The 24,253-nt window shown below is 42.3% G+C and overlaps 1 protein-coding gene across 4 annotated transcripts in view; it reads right to left on the reverse strand.

Annotated features, from left to right (window-relative positions):
* ZNF407 (zinc finger protein 407) overlaps positions 1-23,794 on the reverse strand; it is a 345,968-nt gene extending 322,174 nt beyond the window's left edge. For 2 of the 4 annotated variants that reach the window (XM_086740543.1, XM_086740547.1), the window contains exons 1-3: positions 23,724-23,777; positions 5,322-5,427; positions 4,216-4,269 (exon numbers count right to left, since the gene is read on the reverse strand). In XM_086740543.1, the coding sequence (XP_086596669.1) occupies positions 4,216-4,237 (22 nt within the window). In that variant the 5' untranslated portion in view covers positions 4,238-4,269; positions 5,322-5,427; positions 23,724-23,777. Of the gene's footprint in view, positions 1-4,215; positions 4,270-5,321; positions 5,428-23,723 lie in introns of all 4 variants that reach the window. The other 2 variants (XM_086740546.1, XM_086740544.1) reach the window with 2 other exon arrangements.
* Between the last annotated feature and the right edge of the window lie 459 nt (positions 23,795-24,253).

Here is a 24,253-nt window from a genome sequence, read left to right on the forward strand (position 1 = left end):
GCACGCAGCAGCCATGGGTCCTTCGCCTCACTGCACCTCAACAGCAGGTTCCCAGCCCACCACTGAGACCTGAGCACTCTTCCCTTGCATGACCTGGGGAAGAACAGCAGTTTTTCTTTTGCTGTACAAGACAATTTGCAATCTCAAACCAATTACCCACCTTCTTTACAAGATACTTTCCTCTCAGACCATCTGAATTATCAGAGAATCTGTCTAGCAGTGAACTAATATCTGCTTTGGAAATTGCCGCTATCAAAGGTTGTACTGGGGTAATTAGGGGTTTCTCCATCAACAAAAATTCATACATTCAAGACATTAATAAATAGCAGACTGGTGGCTCCACACCAAACTCTCTTCTGACATACTTCAAGCCCATTGAAAGCCATCCTATAATTTGATTTAAACCTTAAAGTGCTGTCACACCTAGATCAACCTCTGACAGAAATTGTAAGCCACTTTCAGCCAGAGATACACCAGAGGTGTATGCTTCTCTGTAATCACCAGAGGTGCATGCTTCCCAGCTGTCCCAGGCAGGTATCAGCAGTCTCCAAACATGCCTATTCTGCCACAGCAGCGCAGATTCAACTCATCTCCACCAACCACCCACACATCTCAAAAAAAGATGGTTGAGTATTTCCATACTATCTGCAGGCTTAGCCTTACTTCTTTCTCAGCATTTGTTCACTAACAGTTCAGTAGAAGTTCATCCTGCTCTATGCTCTACCAAAAATCTCAGATCGCAATCCCAGTTCTGGCATCCAACCTTGTTGTCAACTCAACTGTATGACATCAATTAAGGATTTTTTTTTCAAGTGCTTAGGAAAAAAAAAAAAAAAGTATTTGCCTTATTTTATCTTTGTAAACTGTTTATAGTCACAACTACAAACTAGTTGCTAGGCAAGTGAAAAATGCAAAAAATAAATCTCATTGGCGCTGTCAATAATTTCAGTATGAAATAGTCCCGTGTAATATAAAAATGCAAAGGAGCCTTATGCCCCAGCCTTCTTCCCTAATTCTTCAGTTTTCCAAGTCAACAGTCAATGCAGGGACATATCTCTGCCTTCATTTCATGATAAACTTCTAGCACACGGACTGGGGATGTACTCCGCTTTATTTACAGGCAGTACCCCTAATGAAGTCACCAGTCTCACATCTCTCCCCACAACTAATAACAACTATTATCAATGCAATAGCTCCTCGCTGCACAGCACAAGTTAGGTGTAGCAGCAATTCATGATACGCCTTTACCAGTTTCGTCTCTACCTGACATCTGAGTGTTCATGAAAATAATCTCCGTTTGCACCCTCATCCCAGAGACGGATTTTCCTCTGTATAAATGATGTCTAAATATCACTACTTAGCACTTTTTCCACCTGCGTGAAACCATAATCCAGAAAGAATTCTCCATAAAAGAAAACAACTATGAGGCAGTTGCTGTTGTCTCTCTAAAATTACCCTTATGTTAATTAAGTAATCAAATTGCCTTGAATTTCTTTTAGTTCGCTCAAAGTTGCCTTTAGGACAGGAGCACATCTTCTGCAGTAGATAGTAATGGCTACTGTCACTACATTTTGCTAGGACCATAGTCAGCAATTAGCTGAGCTGTGGTCAGTTCTCTACATGTCAGACAAGATCTAGACCACAACACTGAACCACGTCTCCGTTTCTGCCCTTTATAATTTTTGCTCCGGTAACACAGCTGTGTTGCCAACACAATTTCAGTAGCATATGCTTCAGCTTCCTTGATAGAAGAGTAGTGTCCCACACCCAAAAGGAGCTCTGGGCAGACCTCTTCTCAGCTTCCTGCATGGATTTATTGCACGAATGACTATTACTACTTGAAGAAAGCGCTCAGCATACCATAAGCCTCCCCTAGGCAAAAGGAGCCTATAGTGCTTCTTCCTTTGCTATAAGATTCTCTCCTGAAAGCCCCTTCTCAGATTTGCCACAGGACAGGAGGACAATGGCAAGGCAAAAAATTGGTCACAAATCTGGGTGGTCCTAATCCTCAGCCTGCATAAGCCAATTCACTCTCACTCACGTCAAAGCCCCTACGCTAATTAATGGCTAGCCTATGGTTGCTATACAGGAACCGATGCATCAGAGAAGGCATCAGCAGCACCCCGAGTTTGTACTGTCCCAGTGACCACATGATACATACAGTTAAATGGATTTCTTTTTGCAAAATTAATCTTGGATCAAACCTTAGTCTGGCACAGGGATCATCATCAGGAGCAAATCATCAGCATCTGGAATTTGATTAAATCAACTGGTAACCAGAAGCACATTCTAGATATAAAATGTAACCCTCTGCAGCCATGGCAACTTAAGCACATGCTTAAGTCTATCTCCTGCTTATTAGTGTGACTGAATAAGCCTTTTGATATCAATATAATGCTGGCAAACACATACAGCAGTAGAAGTTGGGAAGAACAGCTCTTGAACGACCTTATTCATAGACTAATACGACTAAAACTGATGCAAGATGGCAACTCTAATGCTTTTCCTTCTGCCTTCACCTTTTAAAAATTCCAGCTACATTTTTACAAGTAACAAATATCTAAAGAGCAGCAATACATAACCACTTAATGTATTGCATGAACAAAACAGAAAGGATTTACATAGGCTCCAACACTGCTCTGATGGCATCACCAGGTACAACACAGCAGAACACCAGAGCACGAGATCAAGCCCAACCTAAGCAAACAGCAGTCAAATCTTCCATATTTCCGTAGTTTAAAACCCAATTCTGTCAAACAGTGCTCTCTTAACATCATATTTGATGTTCAAAATGAAGCTGTTCTAACTCAAAAGTGGGTTGACTTTTAGTAACATAAATCTTTTGTTAATGTTCATATAAATCAAGTATAGCTGAAGAGATTCTTAAAGGATATGACCAAAAATTAATTTGCCACATTAGCTTCAGGTTAACAAATTCTTCTGCTTGGAGACAGTCATACATTACCTAACACATTTTAAGGTTCTTTGCAGCACACTGCTGTTCCTACATTTTGGAAAGAAACTTGTTGTGGCCTCACCATTTTTTAACAGAAAAACCTAAGCTCAGTAATTCTACTGGAAATACTAGCTAAGTCTTTAATAATGCTTTTCTTCAATAATTTTCCAAGTATCTGAAAGAAGTGAAATGTGTATTTAAGATCGTCAAAAGCAAAATCTTTGTGTTACATATGCTACATCTGCACAGGCCAAATATCCAAAGCTTTATAGAATATATGAGGAGACATTTTGAAACTTCTGCACTGATCTATCTACAATAGTTAAAGCAAAAAAAATTTAAAAGGCGCTGATAGTCATCATTCTCTATCACTGAAAATGGCAAGTTATCTGCACCCATTAACTTCATTTTCTCACAGGCATCAGAAAGAACTGTAATGGCATCACGGGGAAATGCATCCTGCAATACTACTCACGTCCTTCTTACTTCTGCTTCCAAACCACTGAAAGCCCTTCTGAGTGGGTGGAAATTGCCAACATAAAGGAAGTTCTTATGAATTCCTGACATAAAGAATATATTCTTTAATTTACATCCAAAAAAAATTAAGAGAGAAAGGGAAGATTCCCTAGTTCATCATCCACTTACTTCAGAAAGAGCCAAATGCTGCTAACTGCAGCAGTGACCACACATTAGATCCAATTTAAGAGGGAGTCAAAAACAAAGACATGGATATACGCTCATCTCAAGTGCTGTCAAAATCAACAGGCATGTATGTGCAAGACAGAGAAAGGAAATACGATAGTATCTCCTGAAAATTGTTGAAGAGCTCCCAGATTTTCAATGTTTGAAAATTTAAAAAGTCTATATATAATGAATTGTAAATTCAAGGAACTTTTACTATTTCTAGAGCAAGACATACATATAACAATAGCAGTAAAAATATGCAACAGAAACTTCTGAGGATCCAAGAAAGATCATAGTCGTGTAGCACTATGATATCTATGGATTATAAGCACTGTTTCAGTATTCTCAAAGCACTTTAGAGAGTTTATCAGGTCCATGAAGGAAACTTTAAGGAAAGAAATGCTCATTTTTCACATACAGTAATGAGTCCTGCAGTTTGTGGGAATTCTCAGAATTATATGGTTTCATGTGAGACACAATTCTCACCACCTTCACCAATTAAAAACAGAGAGGAGCAAAAAGTAAATGTAATTTGAATTTTTTTCTACCATAGGCTGTAGTACCCTCTTACATACAGTAGACCACACTGGAGTTCATCAGAGGAAGTACACAGGCACTATCAGTGACACCTGAAAAAAAAAAAAATGTTTGATATCTTAACTTTTTCCTGCACTCTGGCAGCAAAGGATAAAACTAAGCTGAAATTGCTGTTACTTGCAGACTGGCTTTTGGAAATTTTACCCTAGAAACCTGGTTCTACAAGCCCTGACTCTGTTCTCCTTTAAAATATAAGGAGCATGCATTTCCTAGATAGCTATTCTGGTGTTTAATACTTGCTAAGATTTACTAAATTTTCATCACCTTTGCTCAAAATTAAACCTAAAAACCAAAAATAGATGGCTCTGTTGGCCTCTTGGTTTAAACTACCATATCACACAAAAAGCAACAAGAGGCCTCCGTGCTTAGGACGCATGTGTCTACTACTTGAGCAGGCTCTCGGAGGTAGCAGCACCAGCACAGGTGAAAAGGCCAGCACAAATGGCCAGCTCTTTGACAGCTGACAACTAAGAACGCATTTTTTGAGTAACTTGAACCAAGATGCAGAAGGGAACTAGGAACTAGAGATCTGCAAGGCAGAAGTAAAAAAAAAAAAAAAAAAATTTTTTTTTCATTGAAACATTACCTTCATTTTTTATATAACAAAAAAAATAGAATGCAGATATTGAGCATTTTTCAGATATTTATTACTCAGCTATTCACTGAGTCATAGCTCACTGAACATAAAAAAAAGAACGTAACCAATATCATTTAAAATTAAAGGTAGACTGATAATCATTTGAAGGTATTTTATCCACAATTTATGCAAGTATATCAAAAATTCACAGCTAAATTACATAAATAAATATATTTAACTAAAAAAAACCAAACCAAAACAAACACATTCAGTGTGAGGTCTGGATACCAAAACTGCAGAAAAGGCATTCAGGAGGGAAGATGTCAGGAAGTAGAAAGGGAAATTCAACATGTTTTAAATACTAGTATTTTCAGACTAATCGTTTTAATTGTCTCGCCTGTAGCTCTTTAATGACATTCCACTAAGGAAAATCAGGCCCACATGGTTTAGCTTACTGTATCTATCGCGATCTTTTAAATTACTGAGGCAAAGAACACATGTAGTAACCTGGATATATATGCACAAGCTTCTCTCTGTTCTCGTGCTTCCCTTTTTCCTCTTGTCAGCTGCCTCTTCAAGTAGCTCAGCTGAAAAGAGCTGCATGAGTTTTTGGCTGAACAGGGAACATAAGGAGTTAGGATTATTTGTGTGGTAGGTTAACAAAGTTTCCAGAGAAGAATACAAAGTGTACATACACCTCTAAAGAAAAGGAGAAATTAATAAAAATAAAAAGCATTCTGATGACACCTGGTGGCCACTTCACACAAGGAAGTAATCGCGTTTCATCTGAGAAAAGCAGCTCAAACAGAAATGTGCTCCATGTTCTTTTGGTGAGAGTATCTACAGAAGTAACAGCTGATATTATTATCAACTGGAATATATACTCACTGGAATACACGTTTACATGTCCGTATGTATCAAATTACTGTATTACTGGTATAACACAGACATATTCAAAAAAATTAATTATTAAAGACAAAACTTGCTTTTCTGTACAATGAAATGAAAGTGAGCACACTGGAAGTACTTCAGCTCAATCCTACAAGACATATGAAACCAACCAGTTTTGATTTTCTAGCTGGGTTACTTAAATAAGGCAGAGGGTGATGGGGGAGAAGCAGGGTGGGAGCGAGGGGCTGCCTTGCACCGGGGTGCACTCGGAAGGGCCCCGTGCGATAGGTGCTGGCCCTAATCCCTTCCACAACATGTCAGTCCTCCAGCACTCTCCTGCAAAGCGTAAGAAGGAGCCTTCACTTCTTCCCATCACTGGATTTCTAACAAAAAGAAATTAATATCCATCATTAGAAATTAGTATAAAAAGGTGATAGCAGTACAGAGTTCTCAGCTACAGGGGGCTAAACCCTTAACACGCAGGGGAAAAGCTGCATGTCAAATCACACCTTTTCTCCTTAATGGTTTCTTGTAATATGTGCAAGCAATCACAAAACTGCTGCCATCTCCTCAGCAACACATAGGGGGATTTTTTTCCCCAACAGACCATCATCACTGAGACCATGCATAGCTGTGCAAAGCTTGGCTTCCTCCACAATAATTGTTACTTACTTTCAGGTGATCAAACCCATGCTTCAGCCAGTCACTGAGCACCTTTTAAAGCTACGTACTTCTGCTCTCTGAACAGTTCAGGAGGTTACCATTGAATTTTATACTAATTTTCGTCTTGATGAAAAACGAATGCAAGACAGCAATGGGAGGAGTACAGGTTTGATGGTAGCATCATGAGTCCAACCACTGGCAATGTAAGATGATATAAAAATTATCTGTGACTTCTGCAGTGTCTGCGATACCAGTCAAGAGCTACTACTATGGCACAACATGGAGCCTTTTCCCTTCCCCATCCTCACGCCCTTCAGCGTAGCTAAGCCGTGTAGCTACAAAAGGTGCCTTCACTCCAGCAGACGAGAGAAGAGAGGCTGAAAGCCGAGCAGGCTCCCACCTCTCCCCAGCAAAACACGCACCTGGTCAGCAGATGGAGAGCCCAGGCAAATGAGGGAGGAGACAGTGCTACAGCAAAGAGCTCTGTACACCCGGGAGAAGGGAACTGGGGGATGCCACAGCAGCATCCTCCTTGTACTGTGGCTCATACGGTGAAACCACATCTCCCCAGGACAGCTTCTAGTCAGCTAGAATTGAAAGAGGGAAGGAACTGAGGAGAAGGGATGGCCCCTTGCTGACACCACCATCACCTATCAAACCTCCTCTTACCTCTTGTCCAAAGCATTCGCAGTACTGATACTTTGGGAACAAATACCATGAAGGTTTCAAATGCCGCTGCTTATCAACGGTATCCATTTCCCGTAAGTCTATTTGTTTCAATGCAACAGATTTGGTGCCTACCTAAATCAGTCCCTGAAATTCAGCTATCTTCCAGAACTAGCTATATGCCTAAGCACGGGCACAGTATCAGCAGGACTCCTCCTAGCTTGACATGAGGTCCATGTGTTCAAGTGCATTCTCAAACAAGAACTGATTTGGCAATTAAGATTTTCATTTCTCCTGCAGGAATGACGCATGCAGCACAACATCAGGAACAGTTGCGTTGGGGACCTGACCACTTCCCTGACACCTACAAAAATGACGCTGCTTCATTCTGTTGTATCTAAGAACCGCATCTGGCTTACTAGTTTTCTGTTATTTGGGTATCTAGCCTGCAAAATCTTCTCACTCTTTGGAAGCACACCATGTAACAGCTACACAAACTTGAATCTCCAGTCGGCACCCACACTATCAAACAGCTCCCCAGGAAAATACCAACAATGGAGCCTGAGGTGAAAGCGAGTCTCCTCCTTCCCCTGTAGCCCAGCGGCCACGCAGAGCCACTGCTAAGCTGGCCGGTGGCTGGCGTGATCAGGGTGGCACTGCAGCCCTCCTCCTCCGGCTGGGAAGATGTATGCCAGTAAACTTGGTGGCCCCATTTGTTTCCTCTTGGTCCCCAAATCCCTCCTGGGCAGGGAGCGCAGCATGCTGCCGGACCCATCCTGGACGCAGCTCCCAGAATTGCAGGAGGTTGCAGCAGGACCATGCGGCACTTCCCTGGCTAAGGGGACCCCGGGAGTTGGGTGAGGGCTGCAACTCGGGCATGTGGCCTCTGTGTTTCCTCGATACATCACTCTCTCTTGGGAACACATTAGGAGAGTGCTACTGCTAAAAATACGAGTAATTTCCTGAAAAGCACAGAGTTAAAATCAATCCCACAAACTTTCCTGAGATCAATAGGTTTAATGAACACAGAAAACATACTCTGTGGCAACCATGGGCAAGTACCCGGAGACTGAGCTAGAGTAAGAAATTACATCTGCTCCAACACTTTCCTGGGAGAAAAAAATCGACATATTACTAAGTAGGCTATCACTCAGCTCAAATACCCCCAGGATCTGAGGGACCACAAGCTCACCCTTATGGGCGACTCGCGTGGTGATTTATCACAGCAGAGCACAGCCGGGACGCAAAGTCAGATTTCCCTACTGCAGACAGGGCAGGGTTTTGGTGCTGCGCTCTCAGCTGACCGAGCAGCCCAAATCACAGACCCAGACTTTTCCTCTGATGGAGCAAGGAAAGCGGACTGAAAGCCAAACAGGCTGTTTCCTACAGCAGAGTGCTGGCATAGCCCATTTTTCTCTCAGGTGGTAAAAATAATATTTAGTCCCATGTTTCAGTCATCAGTAGTCATTTTCCTGGTCAACAAGTGCTACAGGACTTCTTTTCCTAGCTGTAATCATCAGTGGAAAAGAGACAACAGTCTAAAATTTAAGCTTACGGATAACAGGAGCAAAAATGTTGGTTTATGTCTTCTACAGTGAAATCTAATATTAAGTGTGCTGTTCCACCTTGTATTTTCCAGAAGACTTGAGAATTGCATCCTATTTTTCCCAAGCACTATGATTCAGATTTTCACTTTCCAGTAAATTCCATAAATATTTGATAATTAAATGCAACTTCTGTTTTGTCGGCTCTGCAACCTGCTTCTCTAAAGCACCAAATTCTTTGCATTTTATGTGAAGCAGGAAAGGAATTCACTCCTAACAGTGGCCATATAATTCTATTTTACAATTAAAAATATCATTTTGTTGCATAGGCACCACTTTTCCAGAATCTATTATCTGGTATTATTTCTATAAGCTAAACAATACAGAAGATTTTACTAGTTAAATCCCTGTAACAGCACAAATCACAGCAATATAAATATATAAAGGTTCTTATTACAACTATTATACTTTTCTCATCTAACTCATTCCGCATTATTGTGCTAAGGAGATGTAACTATTCTTAAATGCATGTACAATGGAAAAAATAAACAAATGCCCCTTTAATGGCTATGAATCCCTCATAAAATCCTCCCACGCCCCAAACGCATGAACTAGTTCTCTCAACTGCTTAGAAGGCATCCTAATGCCACTACCTGTGTTTTAAATGAGTCTAATACCTACAAACGTCTAAATCCAACTGAAGTCACTGGGAATGAGGCATTTAAAAGTCAAGATATTTCTTCAGGTACTTAAAAAGGATTTGGATAGTAACATCAGATACCCAGATTTCATTATTTTATCCCCAAAAATTGTTATTCAGAATTGAACAAAATTACATAAAAGCATGGGCTTGTAATGAAAATTAGAGGTTTCTTATTTTGAAAATCCAACAATTAAGAATGCTTAGCTACATTAATAACTCCTTGTCCAGAATCCTTCAAAAGAAAAATTAAGTTATATTGGACTATTGTTAATAACTTGTAGATTTTAAAAGTGGCCAATTACAAAAGAAAAAAAGGACTACAGAATAAAGGTAGCAAATGCACAAATTCAGTGCTATTAAAAGGCAGACACATGAGATCTCATGTATCTTGCGCCATTTGTAAAAAGGTTGTTTTATTATCAGTGTAACTAATCACAATGAAGCCATCTCTTACAACCAAAGACATTATAATGAATTTTCTTTACAGCTACAGAGAAATGGGATTTGCTGTTCCATATCAAACCAGAACAGGCTGTATAAATTTTTCTTCATATTTATTGTTAAATGTAATTTTTATCTATAAAATCAGCCATGAAATATTAAAAACTGAAACAACAGAATTTATATCCTTTACTTAATTTAGTTTAAACGGTCTATTCACGAAAGAGAGGGAAAAAAGGTTACATATGTATTATAGCGCGCCCTCCCCTCTCCCTCCTAAGCGTTTCCATTATAAACGCTCTAGTTTTTTGAATTTATAACTCAGCTGTAAAAATTCACTTCATACTTAAAGTTGGTATACTTTTCCTTTGACAAATTAAAAAAAAAAAAAATAACCTGTTCTAGGAGGAAGGCAAGAAATTATGTCAGAAAAGAGAAGGAGAAAAGCAATCAGACTAAAAACTTCAATGCTTAGCCACTTAAATCAGTAAATAAGGGCATCTACGTGATTAAAGACCCATCTTCCACCCCAAGAAACTGGCATGAGATGGTCAGCTGGTTGCACCGCAGCTCCTGGGCAGATGGGCACCAGGCAATGCGTGCTGCTGACCTCGGCCAGCTTCAGGTTGGCAGACCAGGGAGGAAAACGTCCCTGTCCTACTGCTACCTCCCGGAGTCATCCGTACAACTAGGAATTCAAAATGAGTAAGAACAGCAAGCAGCATTAAAATCATCTGCGGTGGAGAAAAGACAAAACAAAGCAGCGCATCTTAAAAATGAACAACAGACAAAATGGCATGTAAAAACGGGCATTTCCCAATTAAAACCTCCAAGACTTGAAAATTCAGGAACTGGAGATTGAACAATGTATTGTGGAATGAAAACCGCAACAGAAAGATAAAGGCAGCCAAAAAAACATCAGAAGTTCATGGAAGCCAAAGGATTAAAGGGTATAAAAAGGATTTTATTTAATAGAGCATGGAAAAGAATTCATACATAAGATTACAAAATGAAGCATGAAATAAGGCAATAGGAGACAGGCACCCTGTGACCTTACGTTGTACGCTACAACCTAGGCTATTTCCTACTACCAATACCCGATTTTCAGCTTTCCCCTAGAGCACAACAAAAAGTACAAAATCATAATGTACCTTCATCTTCAGAGCCCTCATTTTACGACCTGAAAGGAACAGAAAGAAGTAGAAAGGGGGCAAAACCCTGCTTTGGTTCTCACCATACAGCTGGTGAGTTGGTCAAGCTGGCAGGAGCAACAAGCAAGCTACGCTGGGTGGGCGCCTAGGAAGCTGGCAAAGACCTGAAGTGCAGGGATGCTCACAGCTTCTCCAGGTGATGCTGCACTCCTGCATTTACAGGAAAACACCAAGGCCACGGGTTCAAACATAGCCTTTATTTAGTCTGTAACTAACTTTATTCATCAGAAAAGGTGCTTTCCTAGCAGTTCTTTAACTACAGCCCATGAAGCCAATGTACATAGTTTGCAACCCATCCCCGGAACAATACAAATCAGTAATGTTTACAAATTCGTGGGTTCTCTACAGTGATTCAGGCTTGGAGGTGGTCATAGTTAAAAAAAAAAAATAGCATGTATAAACAAAAAAAAACCCTGTAGAAAGATATTACCTATGCACCTGCCTGCCACAGACGAAAGGTACACGAGCAAAAAGAACTACAAAGTAAGAATTTTAAGGATCTAGTAGACATTGATATCATAATTATTTTGATATCATAATTTGATTTGCAACAGAGATGAATAGCAAGGAGCAAAAAAAAGAATGTGAAAGTAGATGCTCTATGACAAACGTAACCTTAAAACAACCAGACTCAACAGCAAAGGCTGCAATTGTACAATCAGTTACCAGTTTGTGGAGTTTATGCCAGATCACCAAAAGGAAAAAGATGAAAGAAAGGGGAAGGCTGAACCAGGCAACAAGAATGCTCTAAGGGTTCAGTGGTCTTATGGAACAAAAATCTGCACTTGATTCCAAAAATTCAGCAGTCCAAAATTACTTAAGCCTGTATCCACCAGGGATATCAGGCACTACTGAACAGCTCAATGCCAAGCTTTAAAACGTCTGGAACAGAAAGTGAGATCTGGAGTCCTGAGAGTCTCACATACAATACACAGAGAAAAGAAAAAAAACAGCTCCTGCTCAACCCACGGAGGACAGCCTCCTCAGCTAGAGGAGAAAGACAGCGAGCACAAGGTGTGAACCCAGAAAAGGAGAGTTGTTGGGTCTAGCAACCTCAATAAAAGGAAGAAGAAAACATTGGCTCTGCTGAGCGACTACCACTCTATTTACCTCCCACGGATCTGGAGAGCCTTGTTCTTGCACGTACGGCATGCCAGCTGTCCCGGCGTCCTGAAGCAGGCGCCTAAGCAAAGCCCACACCTCCAAACCTCCTGGAGCTGCTCAATAATGTGATGTCCTCTACTTCTGAAAACAGCAGAGCTTCAAGCCTGCACATCTCATGCAGGGATTAGTTAGTTTTCATGATGATTCAGTAAAATCGACATTAACTCTAAGAGTATTTTTATTTTTTATGTCAAGAAGTGCATAGACACTAAGATTTTCTATTAGAATTCATTACATTTATTTACCATAAAAATGTATTCATTACAAACACAGGTATTAACCAAACAGCAGCAAACATATACTAGTTGTTCTACTCTTCAGCTGTTACGAAGTGGAAAGACATCAAAAGTGCATTAGGAGCACTTTGTAGAACTATTCAAACAAGTAAGTATCTAAAAGAAAAAGCTCAACAATATTGCATTTAGTAAGAAAGCACATTTAACAAAGTACTAGAATTTGGGGCAGTATTAGTCTTGAAAATGTTCCTTTAAATTACCCTTACTTGGAATGACTGGCATGACTGTATTATCTATACATTTTCACACTTCTTTATCCAGCCAGCTGACTAAATCATTAAAAATATACAGGACTGAGCTTCAGTTTGACCTGCAGTGACTCCTATATGTATTCTCAAAATTAACACAAGCACTGAATGCTACTAATCTTCAGCTTGTAATAACTGATCAAAGAATACTGCCCTGTAATTCACTACAAGCTAAAATCATAGTGCTGAACTGTGCATTTTCAAACAAGTGGTTTATAGCTCTAGATTTAAAATGCAAAGTTTCCATTATATTTAATAATTAAAATGCATGCTGTGTTATGGTTACATTTGGTGACTGGATTAGTAGTACCCCAACTGAGCTACACAATGCCTTTTTCCTATTAGAGTTCGTATTACCATATTATCTATTTGTTTAAGAAAAAGAAGAAAAAAAGCACAGCAAGGAAGAAGGAATAAAAAAGAAATATGAATATCAAACATACGAAAGACAGTGAGGACCAAGACAGCGAGAAGGCCTAGTATCAGCAAAATCTACACTAACTGAAAGCAGAAAAGCTGAAACATCTGCGAAGTATGAAAACTTTTTTAAGAAAAAGACTATTCTACATTTGTTAATAAGGATTCTCATTCAAAGTAAAGGATTTGAAGCTCAGTCTGTTTTCCTAGAGGCAGCCTCTACAAATTTAGGGAATATAGACATCACTGTCAAAGAGCGGACTTTCTCAGGCTGTCAACTTCTTAATCAGAGTCTGACTTTACTGGAAAGTGTGAAATTATGTAATTATTTATGCTTGGCAATTCTGATGGTTTAGACAATTTCAGCACTATCAACATCTTCTTTTACAAAGCAAAATTCCTACTGCAGTTTTATTTTAGGGAATGTACCATTCTTTTTCTCTGCACTTTCTAGGTGGTTTATTCAAATAAAATTTAAATGTTATGTGAAGTATTTCTCCTTTCTCAAAACAGACACCACTGAGCTTAGAAATATAATTTACAAGGACAAAAAATAATTATAAAGTAAAATCAAAATGAAACCATGGCCACAGCCACAGTTTTCTCAGCACTGTGAGTTAGATTAGGTGCCATCCAAAACTCTCCAATTAAAATTCTAATGACTTTTAAGTACTTATAACAAATGTATAAATAAAATATTATTTGACCCCATGAAAAGACACTCCTTACATTTCTGCACTTCCGTACAACATTTAAGTATAAACCTCAGAGATTAACTTTGTTTTCATTTCAAGTATAGTTTAATTATCTTAGTATCAGCAACGGATTCGAAGACAGGCTTGTGTGCCTAAAAGCTTGCCTAGTTCTCCATCTACAGTGCTTGGTGTAATGTGTTACCTCTGCCTGTGTGCCACCTCCTCAGAAACCAACTCCCAGTAGGGTATTTACCCTTTGCATCCAAAATACAAAGGTACCCATTCTCTAACAAAAAATAAAAGTTTATTCAACACTGTACCCCAAAATACACTGTATTGGTAATAGCAACTTCTAAAATCAGGATGATGTGAACAAAGAAAAAAAGCAGGTATCCCTGCAAGTCAACTTCCACCTGTAAAGGTCAGCATGTTTGTCACCTGGAAACGGAGTAGCCCGCACAGAGCTGGCAAAATGCATCGTCATGGTTCTACTTGCCTTCTCAGAAGAACTGTCTACGGTACCTCATAACCTTGTACCCAAGGAAGATTCCTCAGAGAGGAGGAGCTCCTTACGTCTCATCAGATTTCTGCTTCAGAGCAGCAGAAAGGACACCTCCAATGTCAGACCTACATCACCTTTCTCTCCAGCCTCATCCTCTTCTTCCTTCCTAAGGCTGCCATCCCTATTGCAAACTCCTCAGGTGAAACAAAGAAAATCAGAGAGGGAACAAAGCCTACATACCACCCTCTGCAGATATCATCAGCAGCACATACAGAAGAAAATACCTGTCAAGAATTGTGAAGCTACCTAGACTTAGAATGGCTCTCAATTCACAAGTCTGTAGCTTTGACGATGAAAGTCTAATCAAAAACAACTTACAAAAATATTTCTTCATACAATATATCTGCAAAGTTCCCGGTACCAATAAGTAACAACATTGTATTATAAAACCTCTGCTCAAAAACCAAGCTCTGTTTTTTGTGTTAAGATTCAGATTTTTTAGAAAATCCAATTTTATTTCTTTGATTTTGTATGTACAAATTATGAGATGGAGAACTTATATCAGATTCTGACTTAGATCATTTTGACACAAATTGAAAAAATTCTGTTAAACTAAATGGAGATATTCCAATTTCTAGTCAGGTAAATGACATCAAATTCTAGTCCCAAGTTTTCTTTCCTTCCTGATTAAATTACATTAATGTACACTCAAAACAAAGCAACTACTCCTAGTCCTACTATTTTTTTTTTAGCAGAATAACTTAACTGTTAACAAAACACCACATACACATATACATGAAGTCATCAGGGTTCTTTCATGTCTGCCATCTATCTGAAGCCTCACAGTACCAAGTCTTACAGCAACATTACAGTATGAGGGCACCAACGTATCACCCTAAATGCAGAAGAGAAGTGAGCCTGCTTCCTGTAAGGACCTATAGGCTACTGTTTTTCCCTAAAATACTTTTAATTCATCTGATACGCATATGAGATATCAGAAAACACAACACACTGTCTTCTTACATGGAATGTACCAGGAACAGGCCCCAAAACTAAATAATGCATCTTCGCACTGCTAAAAGGTTTGACATAGTATTTATTGCCATATTACCTCTAATTAGCAGTTTAAGCTTGTTAACAAGAACAGTTCTTTTCATTTAAAGTAAACAGGAATTATCTTTCCATTGCATAGGTAAAACTTGTAAATAGGACAGTTCATAAATTCTAACATGAGAGTAACTAGGAAACAATTCATTAAGGTTTGGGTTATAAATTCAAAACATGAAGCATAACATGCTTAAAGAAGAAGGTTTTATTTTTAAAAGCATTCATTAGGCTCTCATCTCCAAGCCTCAGACTTGTAAATAATTTAAAATGAAAATGCGAACAACAGAGAGAAAAAAAACAAATGCAATTCAAATCATTCCATTGTTGTACCAATAAAACTGAAAACAATAGGAAAGAAGTTGGCAGATTTTGAAGACAACATCCAGAAAACATTTTTATGTACTGTATCTTTGAACTTAGATATTATGCTAGCATTGGATCCAATCCAAAAAAAAATTAGCTCTGACTTATAACAATCAGGCTGTGCCCAGTAAAGTACACACATGCAAAGCTAGTAATTTTTAGTATTCACTGCACTTTATTCTGCAGCTGCCAAAACAAACAAACAAGCTGCAGCTTATGGATGCTTTTAGATTTTTTTATTTTCTATTCTCATTATTTTACATATACATTTTCAGAAATGTATGTCCTGTTAACAATTAACATGGCATAAGGCGAGAACCCCGTTGCCTTTAAAGAGTAAGAAAAATCTAGGTTTGCCTCACACGAGGAGCATGAAAAGAAACAGCCCTTACTTCACTGGCATTGAAAACAGGAAGTGAAGACGACAAAAGTAACAAATCAAACAGAAAACAAAACATAAGGATCACTGCCATCCTTGCCGCACATCCAGTGTCCCAAATCCAATGTCAATTCACCCTTGCAGAAGGTGTGTTACACAGCAAGAAACTAGAAGAGGGCAACATTTTGCTTTTATTGAATTTCTGGAGTTTGCTATCCTTTTCCCAAGTACTTGGAATAATCCAACTTAAATATAACACATTATTTCACTTAACCATTCAATGGAAGACAAGCACAAAACATGCATTTCTTTCTCCTTATTAACAGACGACATGGGATTGCAAAATGCAAAGGTGCCATACTTCTACACCATGGTTCTTGGGGAGGAAGATGGGGACATATGCTGGGCATCACATGAACGTCAAGACACGCTCTTCAGAAGCCTTAAGCTTACTGCCTGCACCCTACGCGCCAGGCAATCTGACACCTTTCCGCCACATGGGATTTCCTGCGCGAGTGCAGAATGCAAGCAGGAAACCCAGCACCTCCAGCAAGCTCTGGGCATACAGCACGCACACGAATTGGCTGCAGCACACGTTACAGGCAGCGTGGTGCTTCCCAGAGGCACCGAACTCCCCAGGCAGTACACGAGCAGTGAGTCTGATGCTTCCTCGCATGGACCAAGACCGCTAGGTCAGCCCCGTTCACACTTTTCCCTTGAGCACAGAAGTGGGTGCTGCCGACAGGCTACTTACCACCCATATAGGTAAAGCAAGCAAGCCTCCTCCTGCTAAGATGTGTCTTGAAACCAACTCTGGGTGGACTATCTCATACATTTATAGCCAATGTTTATAGCAAACATGTTCCACTAACTTACCAAAAGCAAACAAACCCGACCACTAACCCACCGAATGGAAACAGGTGCAGGCCACAGGCTCTTCCAGAGCAAGTCCAAGCTTGAAAACCTGTCTTAAGAGAGAACTCACATGTACAGAAGTATGAAGGCATACCAGAGCTCTTAAGGGCATCCAGATGGCCCCAGAACAGTTTGTTTCTGTCTCTGCTTAAATTAGAATTTTTGTCAGGACCTCCACACTTTTCAAACTTCTTGCTGGAATGTTTCCCACAGAAACATTTGTATTCCTCTGCTGGTTTTCACTGGGATAGAGTTAATTTTCTTCATAGTAGCTGCTATGGGGCTATGTTTTGGATTTGTGCTGAAAACAGCATTGATAACACAGGGATGTTTTAGTTACTGCTGAGCAGCACTTACACAGTGTCAAGGCCATTTCTGCCTCGACACCACCCCACCAGTGAGTGGGCTGGGGGTGCACAAGAAGCTGGGAGCAGACACAGCTGCAACAGCTGACCTCCACTGACCAAAGAAAGTATTCCGTACCAAGTCATGTTCAGCCATAAAAGCTCAGAGAAGAAGAGGAAAGGAGAGGACGTTCGGAGTGATGGCATTTATCTTCCCTAGTAACTGTTATGTGTGATGGAGCCCTGCTTTCCTGGAGATGGCTGAACATTTGCCAGCCGATAGGAACAAATTCCTCGTTTTGTTTTGCTCGCATGCACAGCTTTTGCTTTACTTATAAAACTGTCTTTATCTCAACCCACAAGTTTTCTGACTTTTAATCTTCCAATTCTCTTCCCCACCCCACTGGAGTGTAGGTGGAGTGAGCAAGCAGCTGTGTGGTGCTTAGTTGCCAGCTGGTGTTAAACCATGAAAATACCACATAACTCTATGGATTCCATAATAAAAACGTCACAGTGATTTCTATATAAATTGATGACTTAGTATTACTATTTGGACGAGTTTTGTTACACTTTGTAATTGCAGTGAATTTCAACATTTAAATGTATTTTTAAAATCTTTGTACCTACATTTTGAGAGATACTATTTAAATACCAAAGACGGGGCTAAGGACAGTAAGACTCTCTTTTTAACCACAATGAGGCTAAGAAGCACAAGACAGGAAAACATCTATATATATGTTTGTAGCAAAACAGTAATCTATAGAGATGTACACATCCAGATCTAGACACTGAAATACTGCATACCCCCACTACTCTGCATGCCTCCTCCGTGGCCACTACATATGCCACACACACATTTAACAGCTTGTATTTTTAGACTCAGAAAGGCAGAGGCAATTAAAATTTATGCCTGTACCACTAAGGACTAAAGGAAACTAAGAACATTCACAGCCTCCCAGCCCAGTTAAATATAACCCATACTGCTACAGACAGTAGTTCAGTAGTAATCCAGACTACTCAGAAAATAAGGTCAGCCTGCTGTAGAACAAACAAAACAAAACAAAGCAAAAAAAAAAAAAAATCAGCAATCAACAGCTCTGCTAATGGAGGACTGGAAAGCAGTCATGAGTCATGCAAACAAGCATTTTACGTTTGGAACATCACTACTGCCTGTTTCTAAATGGCACTTGGGTTATTTCTCTGTAAAGAAGTGTGTGAATTGGCTAGCACTTACTGTAATTTTTTCTTATTGAGGAAAGAAGGTAACTAGACTTCTTTCTGCTCTAAAGCTCCAGATTGCTGCCATTTTTGAAGTTTGGGACACAATACTCTTTCACCTTCACATGCTGAACAGCCAAAATGAAATAAAAGAAGAAACCTACCACATATATTTAACATAAACACCTAGAATGGGCTATAGACTTCTGTAACTACAGACGCTTCAGTGGCAGATGGCAGAAACAGGAACACCAGAATTCACAGTTGCAGAGTAGCAACGCGAGTATGGTTTCCCTGTTTTAAACATTCAACTTTTTTTCTGCGAAGCAAAAGACACCTATGGAATTTCTGTAGGTGAGAAATTAAGAGATTACATGTGTTGGTAAGCTTCTGTAAGAAGCTGCTAGAAGTTGTTTCCCCTTTGTCCAGCAGACTCAGCTAGGCCTAGGGCGGACCCGCTGCTGGCCAGGGCTGAGCCAATTGGTAGCAGAATGTTCCGTGACAACGCCTCTATGACAATGTATTTTATAAGGGGAAAAATAATTTAAAAAAAAAAGATGAAGATGTGAAGAAGCAGAAGCAGGAGGCAGAGAGGGGGAGGCATAAACCTTATGGGCCTTGCAGCCCTCACCCTCTGGCCTCCCATTGGGCGGCCGTCTGGGCCCAACTTGGCCCAGTCCAGCTGCAAGAAGTGGAGATGAGATGTGAAGAGAAGATGAGAGGCGTCTGCCAGCCTGTTGTGAAGATTTTTTTGTGAGAGGAAGGGCTGCAGACACCAAGGTCAGAGAAGAAGGAGGGGGAGGAGTAATACAGCTCCTGGCCAAGATTCCCCTGCAGCCCGTGGTGCAGCCCATGGTGGAGCAGGTTGTCCCCCTGCAGCCCATGGAGGTCCACGGAGGGGCAGAGATCCACCTGCAGCCCGTGGAGGACCCCACGCCAGAGCAGGCAGATGCCTGAAGGAGGCTGTGGCCCATGGAGGGCCCGCTGGGACAGCTGTTCTAGAGGGACTGCACCCCGTGGAAGAGATGACCCACGCCAGAGCAGTTTCACAAAGGACTGTAGTCCGTGGGAGGGACCCCACGATGGAGCAGGGGAGGAATGTGAGGGATTCTTTCCCCGAGGAGGAAGCAGCGGCGTAAAACAACGTGTGATAAACTGACTGTAACCCCCATTCCCTCTTCCCCCCGGGCCGCTCGTGGGGGGAAGGTGGTAGAGATAATGTTACACCTGGGAAGAGGGAGGGGTGGGGGGAAGTTATCTTGTTCTCTGTCTCATTCTCCTGCTTTGGTTTTAACAATAAACAAATAGTTTTCCTCAAGTTGAGTCTGTTTTGCCAGTAACTTTAAGAATCTCTCCCTTTCATTATCTCAAACCTGGAGCCTTTTTTCTTATATTATCTCTCCCTGTTCTCTCGGAGGGCGGGGGAGTGAGAGAGAGACTGCGTAGCTTGGTCCTGACCAGGGCTAAACTACATTACAAGAACAACATCTTTACATTTTTTACTTCTTCACTGGTTTTATACACACAGGCTAATAAGCACTTTGAGCTTATGTCTTAGCACAAGTCAAAATGACAAAATTTAAAAAGTACCCAGTTTTGAAGAAAAGTAGGTGTATTTCATTTAAACTTTCATACACTTTTGTGTAAGAATGTCCACTGCAAAGGCTGACAGACCAAAGATCAAACCACTCTAACATGATCAGATAGATGTCACACAAACTTTGACATCCTGGACCAGGCAACATTTAAGCAGCTTGCAATGCCACCTCCCGTGCAGCCCTACTTCTAATTCATTCTCTTCAAAACATCCATGATTAATCCTATGCCTCTTACTAGCACTAAGGATCACTAGCAAGGCATACTACTAATTTCCTACACGCAACTGTGTCCACCAGGAACCACCGTTGTTCGTCCTGCTCACAACACCGCTCAGGTCATCTCCTGCGGTGAGCAGCGCTTCCACGCCAGTGCTGCCGCTGGCCAGGCAGTGGATGCAGCCACACCTCAGGCAGTAGCGTCAGCGCTGGGCAGCCGTGCTACCCCGAGCTAGGAAGGCCAACACAAAACAACACATTTCTGAGATAGAAGCACAGCCAAGAGTGCTCCGCTCACCTGTCAAAATGAAAGTACTGTTTCTGTTTGAGTTCTTACGGAGTTCAAAGCACAGAACAGAGATCACCACGTCTAGTGGCTAAGCTTTGTGAACAACAGAGCAGCTACTCTTCTTTCCCCATCACCACAACCCTCGTAAAAAAAGTCACTGAAAGAACAGCAGCTACTACATCTGTTGAATCATATCATCCTGTCTTCCCCCAAGCCCTATTTTTGGTGACGTGCTCAATTCAAAAGAACAACCTATACTCCAGGATGTGCACTCTAAAATGTGAACATAATAACTTCAACATGCACCGTAACACTGACACATTAATTTGAATGAATGACTCGACCAGATGTCTCTTAAACCAGTGTTTTTATTTGAGTGATGGGATCATCCATCCAGTGCAGCCTTTTTGTTTCGCCAAGAAAGAGAATATTTAAATTCTAAACTATCTTAGGAAATTCAAATGTAGGAGCCTCTCAACAATTTTAGTTCAACCACATTTCATACGCCAGTCTGTCTGTAAATTTTAGCTCATGCAAGAAACCAAAAGTCTGTATACATTCAAAAGATTAAAAAAAAAAAAAAAACCAACCAATTAGGCAAAGCAAAGCTATGTTTTTCTTCATGTTGTGGACACTAACACAAAAATTATGTTCCTTATTGCAAAAGGTTGGTTTTCATGTACTGTGACTGACATCTGCTTCACATGCATTCCCTCTCCAAGTAAAAAGGGAGACAACATAGCTTAAGTTTTTTAAAAGTTTCTAACAAAGAAAACTTTTGTGCAAATAAATTAGAAATCTTTGATGTTGTTACTATACAATAGTTCCTACAGAAGAATGATAGTAAAGGATTTAACTCAGGTCGTTTGAATTACATTTCCCAAAATGCTAATAAAACTGACATGTTTGAACATACTGAAAAAGTCACACTCCATCATCATGCCGTCACATCAGTGCATTTGACTTTTTTTAAAATGTATGGATTATACAATTACTGCCAGGCTCCATATTTTATATATAAAAGCTACAATCTGATTATATGTCCATGCTGAAATAATTTATGAAATAAGAGTGGGATGACTGTAATGTTACTTCTGTGATGAATGTAACTTGCTGTGAATAGTCTAGGAGATTGCAGGAGAGACCAAACTGAAGCCTGTAATTGTCTTCATCTTTCATGAAGAGGTGTGACCTGGGAAAAATATAGATCCCAACATCCAAAGCTCCAGCCTCATGCAAACATCTTGATTACTCATGTTCTGATACAAGAATGGAAAAAGAAAATTTACAGTCTTCACAGGCCCCACCTTTAGATTATTAAGGTAAGAATCACAGCGAATTACATCCAATGTTTAAATTATACGTTAGTCTATTATTGTTTTGCACCATCAGCAAATCATTCCTGCCACTGTTACCCTTGCACTTTTGGATTCCCATTATTTACTACTCCCTAGGTGTTAGCAACATGCTTAGTATGATATAAATGAACATGAATACATGACAAATCCAAGGTCTTGTTTTTTCCTTTTCTTTCTCCTTCACTTAATGTTTTTTCCTTTTCTTTCTCCTTAACTAACACTACAGTTTAAGATGTTGCTTTAAGATGAACATTGTGGTTCGCAGGTCGCACTAATTATCTGAAGGAGCATCAGGGAACCTGTCGTAACAACTGGAATTAAACAAGATTATAATCTATACCCAAAGGCCACCTAAAACGGTTATTTTGGTTTAATGATCTTTTCCACTGAAGATGCACACGTCTTTAGATATATATTAAGAAACTGTTACGCTATTTATGGGAAGTCCCTTTTCTTACTGCAGTCTCACAGGTGCCCGCAAAGTCCACTAGAGATGAGTAGAGTCCTTGAGACGACAAAACCCTGTCGAAAGTCACGATTGTGAGAGTGCCGAAGGGATCGTGGCTCAGAGACTGCCCTGCTCGGTGACTTCGGCAGAGTAAAAGGAAAACGGCTACAACTGTTTTGTTTGTTTTTTGTTTTTTTTTTTTACCGCTGGTAAGAACTGCTTGAACTGCTCACAAAGCCCCGGCGGCCGCACGCGCTGTCACCCACTGCCAACCGCACAACTGCTCAACCTCTCCCGCACTAACGCTACAACCCCCTTCGGGAAAAGAGGGGAAGTAAGCAAAAGCGGGGTCTGACCAGCAAAAAAAAGCCTTTCCGGGCAGAGCCGAACCCCGCCACACGCCGCCTTTTACCGGCTGCACCTCCGGCGGTGGGGCCGGGACCGGCCGCGGCCGCGCCTGCGCAGACGCTGCACAGACGGCGGCCGCGCACACGCGCAAGCCGCCGCCGCGCAGGCGTTAAGGGGAGCTGCCCGGTACCGTCCCCGTGGGGCGCCAGGTGACGAGCCCGGCGCTCCCGTCGCTGTCCCCTCGCTGCCCCACCAGCCGAGGGACGCGGGGGGCAGCGCCGGCGGCAGTCAAAACCCCGCCGCCTGTCCCGCGCATGCGCGGTGGCCCCGGCCAGCCTCGCCGCGGGGGACTGGGGGGGCGCACACACAGCACGCGCCCGCCGGAGCCGCAACACAGCCGGCCGGGGCGCGCACCCCCGGCCCCGCCCCCCCCCCCCCCCGGCTTGGCTCTCTCCGCTCCCCCTGCCCGTCCCGCCGCCCTCCTTTTGCCCCCCACCCCCCTCCTTTTGCCCCCCACCCCCCCGTGCCGGCCGCCTGCGGCAGAGCGGAAGGGAAGAGCCGCGGCCTGCGCCGGCGGAGGCAGCCAATGAGCGCGCGGGGCGTTCTTCCCGCCCTCGGCGTCCTGGCCACTCGGCGAGCAACGGGGGAGGGACAAAGGACGGGATTGGCTCGCTGGAGCGCTGCTGGCCGCCCGCCCACCAGGACCAAAAAAAACGACGGTAGCGGAGAGGCCCAAAAAGCCCGAGGGGAGACGGCGGCGCGGCCGCCGGTCAGACACGGCCCCGTCGCCCCATCAGCCTCCCCCGCCAGGGTCTGTAGCGGCAACTCGCCCCGCGCCGCCGAGCGCGGGGGCGAAGCGGCCGCGTCCTACCCGACAACGCTTACCGCGCGGGGGGAGCCGTCCGCCTCCGCTTGTGATGATCTTGGTCACAAGTGGCGCGCCGTAGATTCGCCGTTTTGCGTCACGCCCCGCGCGAGGCGCGCGGCGCGGCGCGAGGAGGAGAGGGAGGGTAGGCGGGCGGGCGAGGCCGGCTCACGTGACGCCGCGCGACGCCGGGGCGGGAGGCCGTGAGGCGCCGCTTGAGCGCCCGGCCCCGCGTGCCGCCGCCGGCGCGAGGGGCTTGCGTCCCACAGCCGCCGCCATCTTCCCCTGCCCGGGCCCGGCGGCGGCAGCGCTGGCGGCCTGGGGCGCCCCTGTCTCCTGCTGCCGCCCCATCCGCCCGGTGCCCTTGCCGGGAAAGACCCGGGAGAGGGGCTCCATGGCGCTGAGGGAGGGTAGGAGCCCCAAAGGGTTGCCTGGTGTTGGCGCTGACCCTCCTGGCTGAGGGGCTGCTAGTGGGAGCACGGCTCTGGGTCCCGAGTGGTAGACTCTGCGCCTTCATTTGCACCTGGCAAACAAAACGTGGTGTACGTGG

This window comes from Chlamydotis macqueenii, chromosome 2, assembly GCF_036417535.1.
Source record: "Chlamydotis macqueenii isolate bChlMac1 chromosome 2, bChlMac1.mat, whole genome shotgun sequence".
NCBI lineage: Eukaryota > Metazoa > Chordata > Aves > Otidiformes > Otididae > Chlamydotis > Chlamydotis macqueenii.